Source organism: Saimiri boliviensis, chromosome 8, assembly GCF_048565385.1.
Source record: "Saimiri boliviensis isolate mSaiBol1 chromosome 8, mSaiBol1.pri, whole genome shotgun sequence".
Taxonomy (NCBI): Eukaryota; Metazoa; Chordata; class Mammalia; order Primates; family Cebidae; genus Saimiri; species Saimiri boliviensis.
Genome location: NC_133456.1, coordinates 85811782 through 85838888, shown reverse-complemented (window position 1 = coordinate 85838888; position 27107 = coordinate 85811782). Strand labels below are relative to the sequence as shown.

The following is a 27107-nucleotide window of genomic DNA, read 5'->3' as shown; positions in this document are numbered from 1 at the left end:
AGGACCTGAACACAGACCTGGAACGAGCAAACCTAATAGACATTTACAGAACTCTCCACCCCAAATCCACAGAATATACATTCTTCTCAGCACCACATCACACCTACTCTAAAATTGACCACATAATTGGCAATAAATCACTCCTCAGCAAATGCAAAAGAACAGAAATCATAACAAACAGTCTCTCAGACCACAGTGCAATCGAGTTAGAACTCAGAATGCAGAAACTAACTCAGAACCGCACAGCTTCATGGAAACTGAACAACTTGCTCTTGAATGTTGACTGGATAAACAATGAAATGAAGGCAGAAATAAAGATGTTCTTCGAAACCAATGAGAATGAAGACACAACATACCAGAATCTCTGGGACACATTTAAAGCAGTCTCTAGAGGAAAATATATAGCAATGAGTGCCCACATGAGAAGAAAGGAGAGATCGAAAATTGACACCCTATCATCAAAATTGAAAGAGCTAGAGGAGCAAGATCAAAAAAACTCAAAACCTAGCAGAAGACAGGAAATAACTAAGATCAGAGCAGAACTGAAGGAAATAGAGACACAAAAAACTCTTCAAAAAATCAAGAAACCCAGGAGCTGGTTTTTCAAAAAGATCAACAAAATAGACAGACCACTAGCCAGATTAATAAAAAAGAAAAGAGAGAATAACCAAATTGATGCAATAAAAAACGATAAAGGGGATATCACCACAGATTCCACAGAAATCCAAACCATCATCAGAGATTATTACAAACAACTCTATGCACATAAACTAGTAAACCTGGAAGAAATGGATAAATTCCTGGACACCTGCAACCTCCCAAGCCTAAACCTGGAAGAAGCCGAAACCCTGAATAGACCAATAACATGGTCTGAAGTCGAGGCAGCAATAAAGAGCCTACCACCCAAAAAAAGCCCAGGTCCAGATGGGTTCACAGCTGAATTCTACCAGACATACAAGGAGGAGCTGATACCATTCCTTCTGAAACTATTCCAGACAATCCAAAAAGAGGGAATCCTTCCCAAATCATTTTATGAGACAAACATCATCCTGATACCAAAACCCGGCAGAGACTCAACAAGAAAAGAAAATTTCAGGCCAATATCCATGATGAACATAGATGCAAAAATCTTCAATAAAATACTGGCAAACCGATTGCAACAGCATATCAAAAAGCTCATCCACCATGATCAAGTAGGATTCATCCCAGGGATGCAAGGCTGGTTCAACATACGCAAGTCCATAAACGTAATTCACCACATAAACAGAACCAAAGACAAAAACCACATGATTATCTCGATTGATGCAGAGAAGGCTTTTGACAAAATTCAACAACCCTTTATGCTAAAAACCCTCAATAAACTAGGTATTGACGGAACGTATCTCAAAACAATAAAAGCTATTTACGACAAACCAACAGCCAATATCATACTGAATGGGCAAAAACTGGAAGCATTCCCTTTGAAATCTGGCACTAGACAAGGATGCCCTCTCTCACCACTCCTATTCAATATAGTACTGGAAGTTCTAGCCAGAGCAATCAGGCAAGAAAAAGAAATAAAGGGTATCCAAATTGGAAAGGAGGAAATCAAATTGTCTCTATTTGCAGATGACATGATTGTATATCTGGAAGACCCCATCATCTCAGCCCAAAATCTCCTGAAACTGATAAACAACTTCAGCAAAGTCTCAGGATACAAAATCAACGTGCAAAAATCACAAGCATTCCTATACACCAGTAATAGACTTCAAGAGAGCCAAATCAAGAACGAACTGCCATTCACAATTGCTACAAAGAGAATAAAGTACCTAGGAATACAACTAACAAGGAACGTAAAGGACCTCTTCAAGGAGAACTACAAGCCATTGCTCAACGAAATAAGAGAGGATACAAACAGATGGAGAAACATTCCATGTTCATGGTTAGGAAGAATCAACATCGTGAAAATGGCCATACTGCCCAAAGTAATTTACAGATTCAACGCTATTCCCATCAAGCTACCAATGACCTTCTTCACAGAACTGGAAAAAAACACCTTAAACTTCATATGGAACCAAAAGAGAGCCCGCATAGCCAAGTCAATTCTAAGCAAAAAGAACAAAGCGGGAGGCATCACACTACCGGACTTCAAACTATACTACAAGGCTACAGTAATCAAAACAGCATGGTACTGGTACCAAAACAGAGATATAGACCAATGGAACAGAACAGAGGCCTCAGAGGAAATACAACATACCCACAACCATCTGATCTTCGACAAACCTGACAAAAACAAGCAATGGGGAAAGGACTCCCTGTTTAATAAATGGTGTTGGGAAAACTGGCTAGCCATGTGCAGAAAGCAGAAACAGGACCCCTTCCTGACACCTTACACCAAAATTAACTCCAGATGGATTAAAGACTTAAACATCAGACCTAATACCATAAAAACCTTAGAAGAAAATCTAGGCAAAACCATTCAGGACATAGGTGTAGGCAAGGACTTCATGACCAAAACGCCAAAAGCAATGGCAACAAAAGCCAAAATAGACAAATGGGACCTAATCAAACTCCACAGCTTCTGCACGGCAAAAGAAACAGTCAGTAGAGTGAATCGGCAACCAACAGAATGGGAAAAAATTTTTGCAGTCTACCCATCTGACAAGGGGCTGATATCCAGAATTTACAAAGAACTAAAGCAGATCTACAAGAAAAAAACAAACAAGCCCATTCAAAAATGGGCAAAGGATATGAACAGATACTTTACAAAAGAAGACATACAGGAGGCCAACAAACATATGAAAAAATGCTCATCATCACTGGTCATCAGAGAAATGCAAATCAAAACCACATTGAGATACCATCTCACACCAGTTAGAATGGCGATCATTAAAAAATCGGGAAACAACAGATGCTGGAGAGGATGTGGAGAAATAGGAACACTTTTACACTGTTGGTGGGAATGTAAATTAATTCAACCATTGTGGAAGACAGTGTGGCGATTCCTCAAGGACCTAAAAATAGAAATCCCATTTGACCCAGCAATCCCATTACTGGGTATATATCCAAAGGATTATAAATCATTCTACTACAAGGACACGTGCACACGAATGTTCATTGCAGCACTGTTTACAATAGCAAAGACCTGGAACCAACCCAAATGCCCAACGATGATAGACTGGATAGGGAAAATGTGGTACATATACACCATGGAATATTATGCAGCCATCAAAAACGATGAGTTCACGTCCTTTATAGGGACATGGATGAACCTGGAAACCATCATTCTTAGCAAACTGACACAAGAGCAGAAAATCAAACACCGTATATTCTCGCTCATAGGCGGGTGTTGAACAATGAGAACACAAGGACACAGGGAGGGGAGCACTACACACTGGGGTCTGTTGGGGGGAAATGGGGGAGGGGCGGGGGGGTGGGGAGGTGGGAAGAGATAGCATGGGGAGAAATGACAGATACAGGTGAGGGGACGGAAGGCAGCAAAGCACACTGCCATGTGTGTACCTATGCAACAATCTTGTATGTTCTTCACATGTACCCCAAAACCTAAAATGCAATAAAAAAAAAAGAAAAAAAAAAAAAAAAAGAAACTGTCCACCAGATTACCGGCAACCCAAGAACCAGCAAAAACCCACCAAGATCTCCAGGCTCCCGCATGCCCCTCTCCTTCCTGCCCACAGCGACATCCTGGAGACCTTGACTGATGTCTCCTGACATCCAGAGGCCCCAGGCCTACTCTATCTATGCAGGCTTCTGGCCAGATGAACAGATGGAGACCAAGGCCGCTGGTTCACTTGGGCTCAGAGGGCCTGCAGTGGCTTCTTGCGGTCACCCTTTCTCATCTCAGTGCCCACAGGCCACTCTTCCAAGATGACTGGGAACCCTGCCAAGACCAACGCTGACCCCACAGCTCAGGCTTCACAGGATTTGCTGGGATCCCTGCTGAGACCTGGAACACCTTCTGTCTGTCTCCCGTCCTCTTGTCCTTCCCCACTAAGGGGTGAGCTCCCTTCTGAGTCTCTAAGGGCCTGCAAGCCTCAGCTCTCCTGCAGGATCTGTTGGTCTCCTGGGACTTCTGGTCTCCCTGGGGACATCCCGGCCTCTCTCCAAGTTTTGAGGCTTCTTGACGGGGAGTTGGCACACACAGCCAGAGAGCTCCCCAAGGTCTCCAGAGCACCTCCTCACTCCCCACTTCTGCTTCTCGTTCTGAAATCTCCTGCTCCCATCCTCTGCCTTCAGCATCATCTTATTTTTGGCACTTCTGTTCCCACGGGGCCCTCCTGCCCCTGCTCTGAGACCCGGCCACCCTGTGACTCACTCCAGGTTGGCTGGCTGGGTTCCCATCCATCTCTGCCCGTCGTGTCTTTTCCAGGGTCTCTCTGCACCTGTGCCCTCCTCCTTGGCTGGTTTGTGATGCTGTTGGACCAGTGATTCGGAACACATTCTCTCTCCAGCCTCCTGCCAGCCAGCATCCTTCCCTCTTCCCTCTTCTCCAAACTGCCTGAAGTTTCCATGCCTGCCCCGGGCTTCCACACATCCAGAGGACTTACCTGGCCACTGCCCTCAAGGATGCCCTGTCAATCACTTCACCCCAGAGGGCAGAACCAGGGCCACAGGGCTGTGACCATTTATTGAGCTCTCACGTGGCCCTGCGTTCTAAGAGGTCATTTGAGACTTTCCGTGGTCTCTCAGTGAGACCCCAGGGGCTTTGCACTTGCTGCCTCTCTGCCTGGAATACTTTCTCTTCTCAATATTTGGATTTTAGGTCAAATGCAACCTCTTCAGACAGACCTTCCCTGACCAACTCAGATTCGTGTGGCTTTCCTGAGGTCTCTATATCTCATTATCATGATGGAACATCTTCATCTGACTTACCGTCTCTGAAGTTACCTTGCATGTTTGCTTGCTTGCTCCTTTATTGGTTCTCTCCTTTACTAAATTCTAAGCTCCAGGACAGCAGGGACCTTGCTTGTTCCCTTAACCAGTGGCACACAGTATATGCTTAACAAATGCTGGTTAAATAAATGTTGGATAAATAAATGCCCCCACCTCTATTCTCACTCTTACCATCCTGCCCTGCAGACCTGTTCTTATTTCTAGGACATTCCACACTCCATCAGACCTCTGTGCCTTTGCACTTGGTTGCCTCTACTAGGAGGGCCCTTTCTCTACGATTGGACTCGGAAAGCTCCTATTCATCCTTTAAAACCCAGCTCAACGGCTTCTCCTCCAGGGAGTTCTGCTCCTTCCTTGGCTTTCTCACAACGGCTGCCTCACACCCCTACTGTGGGATTAGTTGTTGGTTGGTCTAAACCTCCAAGGCCATTCAGGCTGGGGGCTCCCATGGGCAGGGGCTGGGCTTGAAACACTGGTGGATTGGGCTGGAGATGGTCCCAACACTTGGCCTGAGTGTCCAGAGTAGCTTTGCAGAGGGTGTTTCGTGTCCAAAAGGACACGAAAGCCTTTTGGGTGTCCCTGTGAAAAGGGGTCTCACCTGGCTGGTGTCTCACTCCTGCAGGGTCTCTCCGCCCCTTCCCGGCCCTTGTAGCTGCCAGAGTGAGCTTGTAAAAATGTAAACATGATCAGCTCACGGCTTAAAACCATTCCAGAGAATCCCCATCACACCGGGAATACTTTCCAAACTGCTGACCATGGCCCATGAGGCCTGACCTCTGGCCTCTCCACTCTCTCTATTTCACTGCAGCCTCCAGCCAGACCTGCCTTTGGACTTTTGCCCCTGTGGTTCCCTCTGCCTGGTGTGCTCTTCCTCGGATAGCCACAAGGCCAGCTCCTCCTCACCACCCACACTCAGTACACCTTGTGCCCCGTTTGTTTTCTTCACAGGCTTCTCTGCACAGGAATTTTCACATTGCCTCCCTGCTCCTCACTTTGCCACAAGCTCCCAGGGCTGGGCCTTCCCTGCCTCACTTACTGCCGCAGCGCCATGCCTGGCCCCATGCCTGGCACACAGTCAGTGGCCAGAACGCTTATCACCTGACTGATTCTCATCTCTGATGAGAGTGGGCTTCAGCGTTCAGCTTTTTAGTAACCAAGTCACTAGGAGGTCAATGCCATGAGGGCAGGGATGCTTTGTCCATTTGATTCACTGCAGTCTCCCCAGGGCTCGGGCTGCTGAGTGCACAGTAGGCTCAATGTGTGTTTGTGAGGGAAAAGGAAGGCAGTTCTCACTCGGGGCTGAGCTGGCTGGAGATCCCAGAGCCAAGGATAAAAGTCTCTGAGTCCCTTCTACCTCATGAAGAGGACACGCAGGCATCCCCTGGGCATGGCGACAGGAGTGAGCCCAACAGCAGCCTGAAGCTCACCTGACAGCAGCATGGGGTCCTTGTCCACGGACTTGCGCACCTGGTCAGACTCTCCGGTCAGGGAGCTTTCATCGATCTTGAGGTCATTGCCCTGGATGAAGAGGCCGTCGGCAGGGAGGAGGTCACCTGGCAAGCGGAAGGGCAGGGGAGTCAGCAGGCTCTCAGCTGTCTAGACGGCTGGAACGTTCCCTTAGAGGTATGATGACCACAGAAGGTTTGCCATCGGGGACAGAATGCTTAGAGCTCCCAGGGTGCGGGCACTGAGACGGTGCCCATAGAAGGCCCATGTGCAGCTCAAGACTGGAGCTAAGGTGCACAGCACAGGCCTGGAGGGCTGAGGCTGGGCCCCTGCAACCCTCACTCAAGCGGGCAGGTACTTTATGAAGTGTTTCTCTCGACCTCGCTTGGACTGGGAGTGCAGACCTCCCAAAAACTCATTCTTCTTTGGTCTCAGTTATGGTTTGGGGAAATCTTTTGGAAGGAACCAGTCTGTTTTTGCTGGGTTGAGAAGATCCCAACCAAGTCACATCGTCAAGGGAAAATCAAGCCCTTTAGGGCAGAGTGAGGAGGGGCACTCCAACCTCTCCCCTAACTTCGGCCTCAACTTACCCAGGACGTACCCGGCTCAAACTCCCTTTGGCGCCAGCCTGCCTGTTTTCTCCACGGCAGTAGCACAGGCCCAGAATATTCACTTACCTACTTACACTCTCTCCAACATCTCCTCTGGCCCAACAACCATCCATGAACAGCCAAATCAGGGATGGGAAATAGATTTCATCTAAAAGCCCATTCTGAGTATTAGCAGTTGTTGTAGTGCTGGGCTGAGAAGGCTTCTGAGGCTGTATCCAGGCTCTGAGCTGTGACTGACTAGTAGTGTCTGCTATGGGTGGAAGTCTGGAGAATGGCAGCACACGTGCCATGTATTTGTCATTTCTGGTTTAAATGGATTCTGGGATTGTACCTCCTCCAGGAAGTACCTTTCCACCTCCTAAAGGATCTCAGAAGACAGCTTGGCTTGGGATCAGCCTTTAGGAATGCACCCCCTTCCTTAAGCCAGTCTCTTTGCAGCAGCCTGGCCTGTCCCACCTATGCCCAGAATCCAGCTTTAGAACCTGGCTCTGTGGCTGCGACACTTACCATATTTGACCTGGGCTATGTCCCCAACCACGATCTCAGCCACAGGGATCTGGACCACCTGGCCAGCCCGGACCACGGTGAACTTCTGTTCCTGCTCGATGCGGCTCTGCAGGCCCCGGAACTGTTTCTCTTTGCTCCAGTCATTGAAGGCCGTGACCAGGACCACACAGATGACTGAGAGGAGAATGGCGGCCCCCTCGATCCAGCCCGCCTCTGCCTCTCCTTCATCCTCTGCCCCACCCTGGGCCGTTGCACATCCTGGAAGACCAAAGAGAAGCAGGCAGATTGAGGTGAGCCAGGCAGGAGAGGCCTCATGACCTGGATTTACAGCCCAGTTCTGGCAAGTAGCAAGTGTTAAGAATCAAATGATAATTATCCACTATTCAGTGTGTCTGGGTACCAAACCCTGTGCAGAGTGCTTCACATGGATCATCTCACAGGGTACTCACAGTGCCCATTTCACAGATATGGAAGCTGAGGTTTCTCAGAGAGGTCAAGTGACTTGTCCAAGCTATGCAGGGCAAGTAGAAAGCCAGAATGTGAACCCAGGCAGTCTGCCTTCAGAGCCCACCGTCTTAGCCCCTGAAGTTTTCTGCCTTTGTTCTAGCTGTGAAATCTCGGGTAAATGACTCCCTTTCTGAAATTCATTTTCTCATCTGGGTAAAATGAGAGAATATTCTTTATCTTGGGCGCTATTTTGAGAGCTGAAATTTAATGTGGTAAAGTTCATGGACGCTATAGCACAGACAAGTCACAGAGGAGAGAAAAGGAGAATTTTCTCTAATTGATGAGGAAAGACAAGGAATTTTTTTCTAATTCATGAGAAAAGAGAAAAAGTGAGTTTTTTCCCCCCACAGAATAAATGCAACCATATTGCGTGTGCTTTAGAGTCTGAAAAGGCAGTTTTGCTGATGTCCTCTTCTTCTGTAGGAGTCTCATTACATTGCCCAGGCGGGTTGGGAAGATGAGCTGGTTCTAATTCTGCTGCTGCCTCTGCACGATTTTGAACAAGTCATTGCCTTTCCCCAGCATCAGTGGCCTCATCTGCAAAACAGGGATCACTGAGACTGCCTTCCAGGGCTCAGGGAGAGAAAGGTGGAAGCTCCCGGCCAGAGTTCAGTACACAGGAGGTTCTAACTCAGTCCTCGTCAGACAGCTGAGGAGTGAGCCCCACTCCACAGTGAGGACGCTGATGCTTGAGCTGCAGGCCTCCTGTCTGACCTACAGGGATCCTGCACCCCACACCCTTGCACCACTGAGCCCCTCCCAGTCTAGACCTCCAAAACTCTCAAGGTCTGCCAGACCCACAGGGTGAACAGAAAAAGAAAAACCCAGGCACATCTTAGCTGAAGGTGTCAGACCCAAATGTAGGTCCTATCCATGCGATGCTGGGCCTAAGGCCTTTCCACGCCTTTCATCTCCACAAGGATCCTGAGAGCAAGAGGGGGAGGCCTTGGAGGTGAGGAACCACAGCCAGGCCAGGACACGTCCAGGACTTCACGTCCCCTGGGACCCGGGGAGTGGCCATTTCCATGGAAAGGAATCTCCAGCAGCATCTGACCATCCTTCCTGGAAAACTCCATGCAGTTCTCCACAGGGGCCAGGTGGGGCTCTGGACACCTTGCAAGGCCTGCTGTGCAGCCAGCATTCACGCTAACCCTCAAGCTGGCTGAGAGAAGGGTGGCTGTTCAGAGAGAAGCAGACACTTACCTGGGGTCACACAGCAGATAATGGGGTTTGAATCCGGGTCTGGAATCTGACACCAGACCTGGCCTGCTCACCCTCCCTGAGCCCAGCAGCCCCCTCTGCCATGTGTTGGCCAAAGATTCATGGCCGAACATCTGGAAATCCAAGTCTGTCTCAAGGAACAGAGAACAGAAGCTTCAAGAGACCCCAGTGGAAGCTTCTGGAAAGCCAGGGGTCAGAAGCAACATGACAAGAAGGCCAAGTGGCACTCAAGGAATGTTCATGGGCTTTCGTCTCCTGAGAATGTCGAGGCCAAGCCTGGGGAGATACGGACTCACTGTGGCCCAGCTGCATGTGCACTGGAAATTTCCAGATCTTACCCTGAACCAGCTGTTCCCTTCGGGCCAGTAAACAATGCCGTCATGTGGGGTTCCCAAAGCCACCTTTCTCCCCCCTTGGGAGTTTCAGACTTTTCCAGTAATTTTAAACTGTTTAGCAGGACCCGCCTTGGAGTAATGGTAATCATAATCGTGCTAATGGTAACCAAGTTTGAATCCCAGCTGCGCTAACTGCTGTGTGCCCATGAACTTGCTATGTAACCACTGTGCCTGCTTTGTTTTGTTTTTGCTCATCTGCAAAATGGCAGGCGCTCTCTCATGAGGTGCTTGACAGGATTAAGAGAGAGACTTCGTGTAAAACACCCACTGCAGTGAGCACACAGTAAATGCTCAGTTAAAGCTGGTGCTTCTTATTTTCCAGTGTGTGGGTGAGCATTATCGCTCAAGTTCCACAGCCTGGCTTTATGAAACCCTGAGGCCCACATTACAAAGGGGCTCCTGCTGGATTTGAGTGACATATGATGATGGGAGGAGAAGAACTGGGGAACGGTGCCTCCTGTACCACCATGAAGACACCATAGAGACCCCAAAGACTAGGAAACACAGGCGAACCTTGCTAAACAGAAATCCAGTATATGGAAATGCATTCTCTTAGGGCTCAGGGGCAGGGAGGGGGACGGTGTGGGATTACAGAGCCCCATGCTTCATTTTACAGACTTTTGTTATCCCCCACCCCTTGCTGTGTGCTCTGGAAATGGGAAGTCTGTTATTTCCCCTGCTGTGTGCTTCCTCAACGGGACCCTCATTAGAGTAGCTACTGGAGCATTTGGACACTTAGACACAAAGCATTGGCAAGCTTTCAGGCTTTGGAATCAGAAAGACCTAGTTTAAATCCAATCTCTGCTGTGTGACTTTAGGTAAGTGACTTGGTCTCTCTGAGCCTCAGGGTAGACAGCTGTGAAGTGAGATAACCTCAGGGATTTCTGAGCTAAGGGCCTGATACCTGATAGATACATGATAAAAGTTGGTCCTCTCTCCTTTTCATGGGCTTTTTGTCCTTGGACTGGGCTCTGAAAGCCAAGGGCACAGTGACTGAGAGGGATTTGTCCCCTGTTTCAATTCCCAGCCCTACCTGCTGCCCTTGCTGACTCTATACCAAGGAACCCTCAGAGGGCACTCACCGTGCCCGCAAAAGCCGATTAGCTTTTATCTCCTGAGAACTGTCTGATGGTCACACAGGTGCCCTGGGATGGATAGAAAGTGGAAGTGCAGATCATTGGGGTAGGGATTTGGCTATTTGGAAGCTGTCTGATCCTAGGAACAACTCCTGCTGCCCCTGGAACAATTAGGGAGAAGAGAACAGGAAGGGGAGGGAAGAGGGGAGTGGGTGGGTCCTGCTGAGATCTCCTCTGGGGCTCCCTTAGACTGGGGCAGGGACAGGATCTGGAGATTGTGGCCACAGGGTCCAGGGAACTGCAACTGCTCTCCCTGGACCTAGGGCTGTAGAGGGTGTAGCCTCTCCCTGTCTGTATAAGACAGGGCACGCCCAGGACTTCACTTGGCCTACCCACTTGCGTACTTCACTTGCATACCCACTTGGCCTCTCTGGGCCTGTCTGCATGTTCACCAGTAAAATGGGGAATCTGCCTCCCAGGTGGCTACCAGGGCCTGGTATCCAACAAAGATCCTCCAAACTGGTTGAGCCATAAACATTTTCTAAGCACCTACTATGTGCCTGTCACTCTGTTGGCACTCTGGCGCTAGGGGAGTTGTCACCAGCAGGGGTAGGGGTAGTGAGTGTGCCAGTCCTAGCCCTGCCACGAACACACTGTATGACCTAGGATAAGTGTCTAGAGGTCTCTGAGCCAGGTAATCCTTCATGTACAAAATGATGTTGGTAGGGGACTAACAGGCTGCAGAGCGTTACAGCACCCACAGCCTGCCCCAACTGCTTTCTCAGTGATGAGTATGAGATAAGACGTTCCCAAGGTTACATACCAGGAAGTGATAGAGCCAAAGCAGGCCTCCTCACTTTAAGTTTCGGTATGCTTTTATACACCTCACTCCTGCTCATCAGGGGGCATCCAGCCCAGCCTGGCCCAGCTTGGCCCAGTGGTTTTAGGGAAAAGGATGAGATGAGGTGTGGGGCAGCGCCCCAGGAGTTAGGCATTAGGTAAAACTAGACAGTATGTACAGAAAGCAACAGTGTCACTGCTGGACAAGGGCCCTGCGGTCATTCAGCAAACACAGTCATGTGCCGTGTAAGGCCATTTCTGTTAGTGACAGACTGCATTTACCACAGTGGTCTCGTAAGATTATAATACTGTATTTTGACTGTACCTTCCCTATGTTTAGATACACAAATACTCACCATTGTGTTACAGCTACCTACAGGATTCAGCATGGTCACATGCGTATAGGTGCGTAGCCTAGGGGCAATGGGCTGCACCACACGGCTCAGGTGTGTAGTGGGCTGTGGCACATCATACTACGATGTTGGTACGATGATGAAATTGCCTTAGAACATGACATATCCCTGTCGTTAAGTGACATATGACTGTATCTAGTAACCACCTACCGCGGGCCAGGCACAGTGAGAAACTCATGCACTCATTGCATGTGTGACTAATTCCACCTGTCACCATTGCCAATGACCAGGCCTGTCTTACGGAGGGAGAAGGTGAAGCCTGGGCAGGGACAGTCACTTGCTGGGGATTTGCTGAGCCTGGATTTGAACCCACATTCCTCTGGACCCCAGCCCCCACTCTGTCATCTGCTAAGAGCAGGCCTCCCTCGCTGGAAGATGTGTCTTCTGGTGGGGGGCGGTCAGGCTTGTAGTGCTGCCGCCAGGTTGTATTCCTCTGCCTGCCCCCAGACCTGACCCTGGGATGAGTCCAGTTGCGTGTCTTTCATCCTTGGCTCGAGTTTGTCCCCAGTGCAGGAAGCCTGAGGCCTGACTTGGGGGCCCAGGCCACAACTCTGGGTGAGTCTCCACCCTCCCCTCTCAGAAATCCAGTTCCCTCACCTGCCAGGTGGGGTGCGGGTAGGGACGCCGTGTACCTGGCTAGCATCGGAGCTCAGGGCTGAGGATGTCCATTCCAAGGCACTTAAAATAACGGCAAGTGATAAACAAAACGGAATGAGTTCAAACACAATGTGGGCACCAGGGATTTGGTGAAGCTGCTGGTGGAATGTTGTCCAGCCTTCCTATGGGCGCCAGGTTATAAATAAGCCCCCTCCCTGCCTTCCTTCTTCCTTTCCTCTTCCTCCTTCCCCCTAGCCTGGGCCCTCTCCTTCCTTCCTTCTGCTGACGGGCCAGCGTTGCTCCTTCTGTAGAACTTGAGTCTTTCGTGCACAGGGCTGCCCGCCCCCTCGGAAGGAAGGCTGTCTGCCTGGCTCAGGTCCTAACTCCTGGGTCTTTAGACCTGGGGCGAAGGTGGGCAGTGGGCCTCTGAGGACTTGACATAATAGGGGCTGGAGGCAAGGGTGACAGGCATCTGTGGCTCTAATAAGCTCACGCTGTCCACCTCTGCTTTGCTCTAGAGGATACTAGAATTGCAGGGTGTTGAAAAGAATGTGGCCACTTTTCCGGAAATGGAGAGTGATCAGCCACATGGGGAGTGACACCTGCTTCCTGAGGTTTGCTCAGGGCTCCATGCCAAGTGCTTTGCCTTGTTTTCTTCAATCCTCACAAGAGCTCCACGGGGCAGGTACTATCATTCGTCGCATTTTATGGATGAAGACATGGAGGCCGGGCACATGGAGGGCTGTCTGGGTCCAGGGCCAGACAGGCAGAGCCAGGCCCTGTCCCCAGGTTCTGACCACAGGACCCTGGTGCCTTCCGGGATGTGGTAGCAAGTGTCAAAAAGAAATTGGGTGCATTATATGATTTCAAACAAAACTCGCTAGCACCAGAGCAATGGCATAATTTCAACACTGGCTGCTCAGGGAGGGTCCTGTTGGGGAATCTTTGGCTGAAAGTTCCTGGTCTGTGAAATGGGTGTGAGGGTTCACTGAGAACCCAGATGTCAAGTGCCATGTGTACTGGTGCTCAGTTAGAGCTGGGGCCCAGTCTCTGGAAAGCTGTGTGCAGGGAGAAGGGAGCAGAGAAGGCCACATAACTGCCTTTGTCACCTTCCCTGGTGAACCTGATGTCTCTCCCAGGGTTGGTTTTCTTTTTTTTTCACTTGGTGACTGGGGACTGATGGAGCCTGAGCCTGATCTGGGGCAAAGGAGCCCCAGCAACATGGGAGGCTCGGAGCTCAGATTTCAGGCCAGGGTGAGGCTTCGGGAAAAGGAGTCAGGATGGTCACAAAGCCCAAGAATGTTTGATCACAGTGAATGTGGATTGTGTGCAGCTGCCTTTGACCAGGGCATGGCCTGAGCTAGTGCCCCAGCCAGAGGCAGGGAAGAGCCAGGGAAGCGCCGGACAGACTCAGGTTGAAACTGCTGCCCTACCGCCTATGGTAGCTTTGTGACTGCAGGCAAGTCCTTCCTCTCTCTGGGCCTTGGTTTCTGAATCTCTAACACAGAAGACTGTAGCCACCTGTTTGCGGGTTTTGATGCTCCTCCTGGCACACGAGGAGCTTGGTCCATGCTTCCCCTGCACCACTCCACCACCTGCTATCTGAGTTCTAATCTTGTACTGAATTGGGCTGCATGAGGCCATGTATCTGGGCTGACTCAGTCCTGTACCTCTCTGAGGAGATGCAGCTGAGGGACAGGACCAAGGAGCCAGAACCCCTTGGTCTGAGTCATGGCTCTGCTGCTTTTTATCTGTGTGCCCTTAGCAAGCCATTTACTGTCTCAGGGCCTTGGTTTCCTGGATAATAATAGCACCTACCTATAGGGTTGTCGTGAGGATTGAGAATTAAATAGATTTCTATCATAATAGCTCCCAATGAGTGGTAGCTATAAAAATAGTAGGAAGTATTATCATCATGCATTTGTGTTACACTCTTAGCTTTGTCCAAGCTTATTCTAGTCGCCACGTACTATCTGCTTTCAGATTTGCTATAAAACTTCTGCAAAGAAGGCATTGTGCATTGCTTATAATGTCCTATATGACGGTTCATCCCAGAATTCCTGTCAAGAGAAATGGCATCTTCCTAAATACTTTTCCTCCTTGCTGAGAATTTGAGCTATGCAAATCTGCCTTTTAGTTTTCAGTTTTATTTTTCATTTTAAAATTTTTATTATTGTAGAGATGGGGTTTCACCATGTTGCCTAGGCTGGTCTCGAAGTCCTGAGCTCAGGCAATTCACCCGCCTCAGCCTCCCAAAGTGTCAGGATTACAGGCGTGAGCCACTGCACCCAGCTTATTATTTTTAAATTCAGTACTTTTGAGTACATTCACAGCAAATGTACCTTTCTGTCTTGGCTGCCAGGAACCTCAAGTCAGATTTAAATCTCAATCGCAGCAGCAATTATAGCTGATTTCTTTGCTTCCATTCCTTTTCTGCCTGGCTTTCTATTTGACTGCGTCCTGTGAGATGTATCTCTCTTGGGTCTTTAAGCCCTTTATGGCAAGTGGTCATGTAAGAAAAGAAATCAACTTCTTATTATGTATAGAATTGAGGTAGTTGGTTTAATAGATTTGGTTATCCAGTTTGCTGGGCAACTTTGGCTTGGGAGGGGCCAGGGCAACAGATGTTCAAGGGACCTCAGAGACCACTTTTCTATTTAGGGAAAATAAGGCCCATAACGTTATTTCTTATATGCTATCAACTTTTAATTTGCTTTTCTGAAGCTGTGAATATATAGTAGGGTTATCTATTTATGTAGCACATTCATTAGGAAATGTTGAATCATAACGAATCACAAAAAAGCATTTACAATATCCTACTGATTGAAAAAGCAGATTATAAAACAGATCAGCCTGCACAGATGTCAGGGTCGCTCTTACCTGAGTGCTTATTAAAATCCAGCCGTCCCTGGACTCTGGAGAGAGAACCAGGCTCTCTTAGGATGGGGTCTGACACCAGTGCTTTCAACAGGCTCCACAGCAAAATCTGAAAACTCTTAATTAGCTGGTGACCTCCAGCAAGGTAACCCACTTTTCTGTGCCTCGGTTTCCTCATCTTTGTTTGTTTGTTTTTTTACATTTTTTTATTTCCATAGGTTTTTGGGGAACAGGTGGTATTTGGTTACATGAGTAAGTTCTTCAGTGGTGATTTGTGGGAATTTGGTACACTCATCATCCAAGCGGTATACACTGAACCCAAGGTTTCCTCATCTTTAAAATGGCATAACCATGGCCACTACCTCAGGAGGTTGTCAGGATAACATCTCAGCCTAGGGCTCGGCACGCTGTACGTGCTAAAAATGATCACTGTTGCTGGTCCAACTCTTGAGCATTTCACACAGGGAAAACGGGGCTGAAGCCTGGCTCGGCCACCCACTGGCTGTGTTGACTATGCACAGGGCCCTGCGCCTTGGGCCTTGGTTTTCTCCCCTGGAAGGAGAGGATTATTTGTGTGACCCATGAGTGCCTCCGGTACGGATGTGGTGGCCAGGTGTGCAAGGTGGGTCGTGGGTCCGAGGACCATCTTACCTTCGTTGCCCTCGCCAGGTGGGTGGTAGAAGGACAGCCCCAGGGAGATGATGGCGGCGATCTCCAGGATGATGAGCGTCACATCCTGCAGCGCCTCCCACACGAGCTGCAGGAAGGTTTTTGGCTTCTTTGGAGGTATAAAGTTTTGCCCAAAAATTTGCTTTCTCTTTTCCAGGTCTGGAGCGGTGCCTGGCAAACCTGCAGACAGAGAGCAGAGAGGTTGGCCTGGGGGCCCAGGAGAGACACAGGCGTGTTCTGGGAATATAGGGACAGAGAGGGAGAAACAGAGCAAGAAACTTGCAGGCAGTTGGTCCAGGAGCCCAACATCTCTTGGTGCTTTGGGTTCCTGCCAAAAGCCAGAGACACCACATGGTGGGTTGCATGGCAGCCCCAAAAATATATATCCACATCATGATCCCCAGAACCTGTGAAGGTGACCTCATTTGGGAAAATACTCTTTGTTTTTGTACTTAAGGATCTCATGATGAGAGCATCCAGGATTACCTGTCTGGGCCCTAAATGCAATGACAGGAATCCTTACAAGAGACACAGACACAGAGGGCAGACGGCTGCGTAAAAACAGAGGCAGAGACTGGGGTAACGTGGCCACAGCCAGGAAACAGCTGGGGCCACCAGATGCTGGGAGACGCAAGGAAGGACTGTTCCCTGTTCTTCAGACGGAGGTGGCCCTGCTGACACCTGATTTCTGACTTCTGGCCTCGAGTCATAAGAGAATAAACTTCCCTTGTTTTAAGCCACACTCAGTCTGTGGTCATTTGCTGTGGCAGCCCCGGGAATCGAATCCGCACTCCTACGGCCACCTCGCACCGGCACCCTCCTTCCACTGTCCCCCCTGTCGAATGCCATGCAGTATTTAGAGAAGAATCAGAAGCCACTGTCTGGATTAAAATCCCAGCATGATAGCTGTAGCTCTCTGAGCCTCAGTATCCTCTTCTGTAATAGGGATGATGATTGTATCTAACCCATAGGTGGTTGTGAATATTACATGAGGTAATTCATGTTATCCATGAGCATTTATTGAGTACCTACTAAGTGTCTGGCTCAGTTGCAGACACTGGAACAGAGCAGCCCGCCAGACAGAAGGGTGCCCACTCAGGAGCGGCCCTTACTGTGGATGCCTTGCAATGTGCTCAGAGTGTGCCTGGTGGACATGAAGCTGACACTGGTAGTTTCTCCTCTTCTGGACAAGGGACTGAGGTAGAGCCAGGTGCACCCCTCCTCACGTGGGGCCCAGACAGAGTGACAGGGGCCCACTTCCACCCACCATCTGCGCTTCCAGGTAATTCTTCCAGACTTGCAAGTCCACTCTCACACCCCCGCTCAAAGGCTTTGGAAGGCCGCTCAGTGTCTTTGGAATAAAGCCCACATTTCCCAGCCTGCTTCCCCGGCCCCCTCATCTGACCTGCAACCTGTGTCTGCAGGCTTGGCTTTCACCATGTGGCTTCCTCCCAGCAGAGCCAAGCCGGCACTCTGCCTTCCTTCTGCCACACTGTGACCATGCTGTGCCCTTCCCGGCTCTGGCACTGGCTACCGTTTGCCTGTCTCTACATCCCCTCCTAAACTCCCTGGCACCAGGGTATGAACAACTCACAATTGGCAAACCCCAGGTGTACCTGTACCTTGGAAGAGGGGCCTGGAAGTGTGAACCTCTCATGGAGGAAATTTAGGCGTGTGACCAGGAGGGGCGTGGCTCTGGTAGGGAGGGCTCCCTCTGTCCACTGTCTGCTGTGTCCTTCAGAGGCTGGTGCTTCTCCTTGTTTCAGCCTTCCTTTCAAGCTGCCCATGTGACCCCAAGTTGCTGGTGTGCCATTTTGTTTTTCCATAACAAGTGTCCCGTCACACTCCTGGGCCTTTGCTCCTGCTGTTCGGCAAACCAGGAACAACCTTTCCTCCACTCCGCACTGTGAACGCCTCTCAAGGGCCCCTCTTGGGCAGCTCCCCCTCTACCCCAGGCAGACAGTGGCCCTCTGCCCTTACTTCCCACAGCCTTCCCCTCAGTGGGCTTACCGCTTTCCCAGACCTGTGTCCTACCTGGGCTGTGGCACCTTGGGAGCAAAGACCAGTCTGATTCCTGTCCTTCAGGGCCTGGCACCTGAAGCCTTAGAACCATCCCACCCACTAAATGCAGGTCTGAGTGTTGTAAGCCTGGCCCAAGGTGTGCAGCCTGGCCCAAACAGTGCACACAAATGGGTCCTTGCAGCGGGGCAATGCCAGTCCTGTTGCCGACCCAGCGAACCCTAGCTCTTCTTGTGTCTCAGTGAGGACATATCGGGGGTGGACAGGGAGGGGCACACACCCCTCATCAGACCTATGACCTTCAGTCTGCTCCTGAGAACAGCACTACCAGCATGTTGGGGGTTGCAGGACTGGACCATGTGGCTGTTACATTGATGGGACCTTGTGGTCCAATACATGGTTTTAGGATTCTAACAGCCTGTTGTTGGTTGCCTCATTTACCCATTCATTCATTCATTCAATTTACATTTCTGGAGCCCCCACTGTGGGCCTAGCCTGGTTCTGGGAAGAGTGATGTGCACGGAACAGACCTGGCTATCCATGGATGTAAGAGCTCAGTGGTTCAGTGAGTCCAGCAGCCTGTGGTTTGGGAGTCTGTCTGGGGTTCTAGATACGGAGTCTCCTCAGATGCTGACCATGAGATCTCCATCAGGAGCCTCCAAGGGTCAGGCTGGCTGAGACATCCACACTAGGGAAGCCCAGGAATGGCTCCTTCCCTAGGAGACCTCACACTAGCCTGCCTGTCAGTACAGGTAAGCTCTGGGGATCCCATTCCTGTGGGCAGTGAGAACGAGGGAACCCAGAGACAGGTTAGGCTTATTTCATAGATGAGGAGACAGGCTGCTCTGAGACCAAGCTGCTGCCATGGGGCAGCTCCTGGGCCCTGAGAACCCTGCTAGCCCTGATCTAAGCACGTGGGAACACTGCCTCCACTGTTTAATGCCGGGCTGGCCGTCTGGGAGGTCCACGCGCAGAGCGTGCAGGCACGGTGCACTGCAGTGTGATGCCAGGAGCGGCAGGAAGCTTCCCTGTCTTCCTCCTCTGGTCCAATTCTACCCACAGCCAACACCTGGAATTCCTCTACTTGACCTTTATTCCTTTAATTAAAAGCTCCAATTCCTTTAGACTTTCTGGGAGGGGGAAGCCATCATCAGTTCTGGATGCCATGGTGTGAATGAGTTTCAGGCTTTTTCCCGGAATGGGTTTTGACAAGGGAGAAGGTAGAGTTCAAGAGGGTAGTGGGCCTCTGAGGGAGGGTCTATGACCAGCCAACACAGGCTTGTTATGGCAGTTTGCTGTGGCCTTGGCCAGCCAATTCTCTTCTCTGAGCTGCAGTTTCTCCATTTCAACAATGGGAGTGTTCAACAAGACGGGTAAGTCCTGAGAATCCCAGGGGTTCTGAGGTCTGTAGCCCTGAAATGGTTCTCCTGGGGTCTGTTTTCACATTTTGGGGCTCCTCATAAAATTTGGTGCTAATTAAGGTCTTTGCTAAGAAACAGTAAGGGTGGGGGCAGCCAATCTTCTGGGCCCTGCCTGATTGATTCCAAGAGAGGGGAGTCTCTGAACCTTCTGAGTTATGGGATTCAAATGTTCTGGAGTGCGCAGTTAAATAGTTGATAATGTGGGTGTTCCGTTGTGGAAGTCAGGCCATGTCATGCTGGGGCTCTGTCATGCTGGGAATCCACAGGCCAGGCATTGCCATCCTGAGTACTGGGACAGCAGACAGAGCAGGGACTGCAAATGTGATAGACGTCGGGGATGGGTGGGTTTTGTGAATGAGTGAAGTAGGTGAGTGGGTGACATTAGGGAGTGGTAGAAACTGGAGCAAAATGAAGAAGCTTGGCCCTTCTGAAGAGGACAGCTGCTTTTCAGCTCCCGTGGGGGAATGTGGGCTCAGGGTGGCAGATCTTCCAATCTTCTAAGAGAAGCTGGACATCTGGAATTTGATGTAAAACCTCCCCATTAAAAACATGCCAGGGTCAAATACAACATACCTGTGGGCTGAATTCAGCCCCTAAGTTGCTAGTTTGAGACCCCCAAGACTATGGGTTGAGACAGGGTGATGTGGCTAGAAGGGCGAGGGGTTGGCGCAGAGCAGCTTCTCTGTCCCTCCCGCTCCCAGGCAGCTCCCTCCCTAGCCCCCGCCCTTGTCCACTCCCCACAGACTTCTGAGAGGCCCTCTGTTTTTCAGAAATAACAACTCAGGGCATAAAAACATTGTGTGTTCTGCAGGGCTCTTCCCAAGGCAGTTTCCACAACAAGCATCCCAGAATCAAAATCCAAGATGGGAACCCTGGGCACTGAGGCTCACATGAGTCCTCTGAGATGGTGGAGGTGGCCATGACGTCTTGCTCACGCCCCTCTTCTCATCAGAAGAACAGCCAAACCAGAGCTGAGGCTTGGCCCCAAGTTCAAACCCCACCCCAAGAACACAGGCAAGGTTTGAACTCGGATGGCCTGCGTTCAAATCCCAGCTCTGAGTGACCTTGGGTAAGTGGCTTCACTTCTCATTGCCTCAATTTCTCCTTGTGTAAAATGCAGACAACAGCAGTGCCTATTTTACAGGGTTAGGGAGAGGCTTCAGCAAGAGGTCTCACATAAGGAGCGTAGCGCTGTGCCTGGCACCAGGTAAGTGCACTGTGTCGTTATTACCGTCCAGTTTTTAGGCTGTGTAGGAGACTAAGCCAGACCTTCCGGAGAGGAAGACTTTGGACTGGTAGGATTTTGAAAAGATGGGAAGGGGTCAGTCAAGGTGAGGAGAGGCACAATGGAAGGACCTTGTGACTGCAGACAAGCCATTTCCCTTCTTTGGGCCTCTGTTTCCCCACATGTGACATGAAGGACTGATCTGGATGAAGGGTAGGGCTGGTGGCTGTGGTACTTGGTATCCAAAGACAGGGATTTTGAGGACCTGCGGGTGAGACAGCTTGCCTGGCCCACCCTAACTGTCATGCCCTTCCCAGGAGCTGAATCTTGTGGTCTCTTTTCCTTTCTGCTGAAAATTAACACAGATATTTTTGGGAGTGGAAACAACAGAGGCTGGTGTGAGAGATGAATGGCATTGGAGATTCAATTTAGATGAAGGAGCATCTCACCATTTAGCATATTAAACATTAATACAGGGTGTCAAATATCACTGGACAAAGGCAGCAAGGCCCTGCAAATTCAGAAACATGGATGTCCAGCCAGATGCTCTGTGGGGTTGTGGGCTTTCAAATGTGAACTTTCTTTCTGTGTAATTACAAGCAGAGGTCAGAGCACCAGATGAGGAGTCAGGTTTTGGTCTTGGTTCTACCACTGACTTGTGAGTGAACCTGGGCCAGTTTCATCCCTCAGAGACTCCGTTTTCTCATCAATAAAATGGGAACAAAATAACCCCTAGGCTGGGGAAAGCCATGCACAGTGCAGAGTGAGGGAGTGGCTGTACAGGAACTCCTGCTGTCATGGCTGCTTGCTGTCAGTTGGGTGTGTGGGGAACTCTGGCCTCAAAGTGCATCTCTATCCAGCTGTCCCAGTCACAAGCTGGGCTCTTCCCAGGCTCTAAACCTCTGCCTGGCTATTCCCATTCTGCTTGGGATATCTTCCTCTCTCCTTCTAGCCAATGCTGGCTCCTGGAAACTGCAGTCTCAGGCCATTAGAGAGGTTTCATGTGGTCTGCCCGGTGTTTAAAAAAAATGGAAATTTGTTACAAACATTAAAAAGTCAATTCCACATAGAAATCCCAATGTCTGGGTCACCAAGGGCATGTGCCCAGACCTATGGGAGGTGAAACTCATGTTTGAGAGCCATCTGACAAAACCAGCCCCACCTCAGCTCTGTTAAGCAAAGCTCTGGGGGCAGTGGTTCTCTTGGGGGCAAAGGGAGCCTGTGCCTTGTCTGGCCCCAGAGCACAGAGCTGGGGACCTGAAGGAAAAGGTACAAGGAGGGGCCACCAGCTTTATGAGAGGGAAGGACATTCTAATGGGTGAGCAGAGGATGGATGGATTATTCCAGGAAGGAGGGAGGGAGCATGTTTACACAGAAGCTGGATGGCCCACTATGGGTGTCCTGCACCAGATGCCAGGCCCCCAGGGACTCAAGACTCAAGATCCTCCTATCTTAAGGAGGCCTGAATTCTCTCACCCCTCTCAGACACTCTGAAGGTAGAAAAGGTACCTAGGGTCCAACTAAATGGTGCACACCCACTCATTTACCTCCTCATTCAATCACCAAATTTTGATTGAGCACCTACTATAAGCCAGACTTTGTCTACATGTTGGGGACACTACTGTAAGGAAGACAGGAGGGTCAGGAAGGGTTTCCTGGCAGAAGTGTAATTATAACTGGGTGAGCTTGCAAGAAGGAAAGAGGGTTGATCGGGTGAAAGGGTGTGTGTGTGGGACACAGGCTCTGTGAAGAAGAAACTCCAGAGGGCTTGGGCGAGGGTGGAGTAGTGGAGCATTCCTGGTTTGCTCCTCAGAAGAGGGGGCAGATGGTTCCCAAAGGAGAGGACACTTCTATTGTACCCTTTGCTTCCAACGGCCAGGAAAGGCTGGGAGAGAAACTGAATTTGTACCATGACACATGGAGTCAGGTTTACACACGGCTTCGGAGTGAGGGTGAGAGTGTTCTCTTAACAGAGACTTTGGCCCTTGTAACTCATCTTTTTGCCATCTTCTTCTTTCCTGCTTGGTAGCTCAGCAGTGAATATGTCGTTCATCTCTAGGAGCTGCAGCATGCATCGAGCTGGTGAATCTCTATCCTATTTCTCCTTTCCTTTCTTTGTCTGGATTTCCTAACTTAGGTCATTTAAAATCATTTTGTATGAGACAAACTTCTATAAGCTACTTAGAAGGTAGGATGTGGTTAATTAATCAGAATAAAGAAGGGGCTATTGAGGTGGGTAAAGGAGAAGGGGCTGGGTTAGAGATCAGAATGAAGGGGTGAGATGAAGGAATGGGGACATTTAATATATGGCTTACTTTCTGCTCTAGCACTGTACTTAGGGCAGGGCAGGGCTCTGCTCTTCCCACGTGTGGGGCACCTCACACCAAGAGACGGCTGTATCAAAAGTAAAGGCCAACTGGAAGGGACTCAAGGTGAGTTTTCCTGGCCATCCAGGTGACCTCTGACCTCTTCTCCCCTGTTCTGAGGCCCCATGAGGCTGTGTAACTTTATTTCCAGCAAAGAGACCCCAGAGATTGTTTCCACTCCTGGAGAGAGCAGGAACACACTAACTACCTGCTAAGGCTGGTTGATATTTGGGGGCACCGTCTGGCTGAGTGGACCCGCCTGCAGCCTGAGCACATAATTTCAAGAAAAAAAAAAAAAACAAACCCAACAATAATCACATCCCCCAAACTCTCCATATGCTGCTCAGAGCTACTGTGAAAACATACTGCTCCCACAGCAGCACCCAGGCCACCGCAGTGGCAGCGAGGGAATGGAAGTGAGCCAAGGGCAGGGCTATTTCCAGGAGTGGGGGACTGGGAGCTGGGCCCCTTGTCTGCAGGGCCAGGGGCTGTCAGCTGGGATGGGCTGCATGGTAGGTGACAGCAGCAGGCCAATGGGTAACCTCAGCCCTGGGTTCAAATCCCAGCAGCTCCTTGGTTCAGGGCTGGTGCCTTGGGCAAATCATTTCCCCTCTTGGAGCCACAGTCTTCACCTCTGTGCAATGGAAATAAATGTGCACCGGCACGCAGTAGGCCCTCAGGAAACCTCCCTTCCCTTCTGCCTCTCTGGGGATCAGAGGTGGGGATGTGTGTGCTGAGGTTGTTCAGAGGCCCCTGCCCTCATGGGTGGCCACATGCCCCCTGTAAGAGCCACTTAATGGACTTGGGACAGGCAGACAATGCCTCTGTGGGAAAAAGCCCTGCCTTGGGCAGCCCCTGCCATCTGGGGTTGACAGAGGATCAGGAATATGATGTGTGGAAATAGTGCCTGGCACATACTGGTCTTCATGAAGCATAGATGCAGCTGTCACTAGCACCACTGTACCACCACTACTGCTGGACTGGGGCATGGCCCAGTTCCATGCGCCTGGAATGCGCATCCCAGGACTTTCTGTCCATGTTGCCGCTGTCTTAGCTCATGTCAGAGAACACCACCGCAGCTACAACACACCCCTACCTAAATCTGTAGACCTGGTCGGAATCTACTTTTCCTTTCTTTGTGACTCAGCCTCTCCAGGAGCCTTTGGGCTGTCTCACTTGAGGATCACACAGAACCAAGGCTGTGACAGTGCTTTGTAGATGGTAAAGCTGATCTACGTTGAACACCCACTATACAGATGCACACACATCTGAGGCACAGGGTTCTTCTGCTAGGAAGGCAACTGAGCCAGGCCTCTTGTCACAGAGTCAGTGGCCACCCTGCCCTGCTCCAGCCTGATCTAGTCAGGGGTAGGCTGTGTGTGCAGACGCCCCACTGTGACCCTCCTGATGAAGCCCATATGGATGCTGACTCACTCCAGCTTGATCCCTGCGACACTGGGGTGATTAGGAAATTTCAGTTAAAATGAATGGTGCGTGCTTTCTTGGGAAAAACCATAAGGGTGGCTTCGTGTCTTTGCTGCATGCATTTAAAATGCAGCCTGCGAGGCACCCAGAAGGCAGGCATGGGCCTCAGTACCCATGAGAGGCTGTCAGTGCCTGCGTGTGTGCCTGAGGATGTGGCTGAGTGAGTGTGCAGACGTGGGCACGTGAAGGTGTGTGGCACGGGCTGAGTGGGGTAGGGTGCCCTGTGCTTCATATCCTATCAGAGGCCAGGCAGAGTGGGCAGCTTGCATGGGCATCACTGCTGGGACTATAGAAGTCACGATGCTTCAAGACAAAGCAATGAAATGGGCCTCGCTCGAGACTGCTTCCAGCTCTGTGACCTTGGGTGGGTGACTTCCCCTCTATGGGCCTTGGATTCTTCATGTGCAGCACAGGAATAATGACAGCACCTGCCTTATAGAATTAAATGAGGTTGCACCTGGGCACCTGGCACGTGGGAAGGCCTTGACTAACATTAGCTGCTATTGTTGTTGCTATTACTGACCTTTCTCCAAGGCACTAGTTCCTAACTTGGTTGTACCCTGGAGCCACCAGGGAGCTTTAAAAATATTAATGCCTGAGCCCCAACCTAGAGATTCAAATTGAATCGTGCTGGGGCATGGCCTGGACCTTGGGAGTTTTAAGAGCTGCCCCGGGATTGCAGTGTGCAGCTGGGGATGAAAACTTAGTAGTCCCTCGAGCAGCAGCTTCAGCATCACCTGAGACTTGTGAGAAATGCGCATTCTCAGGGCCCACCCAGACCTGCTGAGTCACACACTCTTGGATGGGGCAGGGCCAGCTGCATCGTCCTTGGTCATGGGTGAAGAACCACTGGCCTTGGGGAGGAGGGGGAGGAGGAAGCGTAATACTTGCCAGCTGCTTTTGGCCCAGCATCACCTTTGAGCCTCACCAGCAGCCCTGAGACCTGGGGCTTATCGCTGAGGCCTGTCCAGGTCGTGCAGTGGGGTGGGTGACAGAGCTTGCACCCAGCCTGCGTCTACTGCTCCTTTTCTTCTGTAGGGGTTGTCAGCTCCCGCAGGGCCCATCTTCTTCCCTGAAAGCTGCCAACAGTCAGGCTCACAACCTCTCTTCCCGCAGCAGAGGAGGTCATGAGTGCTGCGGGCTGAAAAGCTGACAGACCCAGACTTGAGTCCCTGGGTGCACAGAACACTCTGACCCTTTGTCTCCTACTGGTGGCTACAGAAGGCTGGAGAAGGAGAAACTAGAAACTAAGTGGCGAGAAAAAGGAAGACTGGAAGAGGAGATGAGGCAGTGTGGGGCCGGGAGCCAGCCCTCAAGTCTGGCTGTCACAGCATCCCTGGCCTGCTCCGCAACCTTCCACGGCTCCCCATGTCCTCACAACCGTCCAGTTCCTGGGCTCACAGTGGCCTCCCTGTGAGATTGTCCCAAAGGACTCCTCCTGCCTCACCCCTAGCCATGCCACATTTATCCCACTCTCCTGCCAAACCGCAGGTCCGCATCTGCCTGGCATTTGCCTTGTCTTGTCACATCCAGCTCTGAACTCAGAATGCCTACCCCTCTGTGACCTTAGTCTTAAGAGACCCAGATGAACCTTTACGACCACATCCTGAAGGCCTTCCTTGATTTACTCAGCAAGAACAATCTGTCTTCATCCTCCCCTGACAGCATTTGTCACCTGGGTCATTTGTTCACTAACACACATTTACTAGGCATCTCTCTTGTGCTGGGTTTTGGCCCTGGGGGTCAAATACCAACTGAGACCCACTCTTCGCCACTACTGCCTTCTGGTTACCGATTTCACTATTCCCTTGAGGGAGGCTGCTCACACCAGCACACGGCAGGTCCTCAGGACACCTCCCTCCCCTCCCTCTGGGGACCAGAGATGAGGATTTAAGTGCTGAGGTTGCCCAGAAGCTCCTGCACACATGGGTGGCCACGTGGCCCCTGTAAGAGCCACTTAATACATATGGGACAGAGACACAGTGCCTCTGTGGGAGAACAGCTTGTGTGGTGGGCATCTGCTGTGATCTGGGTCTTTACGGGCTGTCAACTTAAGTTCAGGACATGTCTGATGGTCTGGCTGTCATCTGGCATGCATCACAGGCATATACACAGTGCCCAGAGTTTACGATCATGTTACAGTGTTGATGGTTCCTGATGGGCAAGGTGAAGGGTAAGTGGTGTCTCTCTGATACCTAGGTGGGGTTTCCTATGAATCCGAAGTCTGTCATGTGGAGAGGGGCAGTGTTTGTTACCTGGCTCATTTATGGTTATGAGCTCATACACAGACCTGGCATCTATCTAGACAGGCAGATGCACACACAGATACAACGATGGACAAGGCTTTAGATTGTGGATGTAAATGTGCACAGTGCAGCGCTGGGTGGTTTCTCTGCAAGCACGTGGATGCAGTGTCCATTCGCTTATGTGCGCCCACGTGGACATGGCACTGAATGGGCACACAGATGCTCTGTTCCTGTAATCTGACACACGTGTGGACACAGCTTCCCACTGATTTAAACCCACCACCTGTCTTTTC

General features: G+C 50.5%; 1 protein-coding gene across 16 annotated transcripts in view; it reads right to left on the bottom strand.

Moving 5' to 3' along the window:
• ATP2B2 (ATPase plasma membrane Ca2+ transporting 2) overlaps positions 1-27107 on the bottom strand; it is a 401304-nt gene that overhangs the window by 77659 nt on the left and 296538 nt on the right. For all 16 annotated transcript variants that reach the window (XM_039478690.2, XM_039478683.2, XM_039478686.2 and 13 more), the window contains 3 exons: positions 16035-16232; positions 7458-7715; positions 6321-6446 (listed from right to left, as the gene is read on the bottom strand). In XM_039478690.2, coding sequence (XP_039334624.1) covers positions 6321-6446; positions 7458-7715; positions 16035-16232 — 582 coding nt within the window. The remainder of the gene's footprint in view (positions 1-6320; positions 6447-7457; positions 7716-16034; positions 16233-27107) is intronic.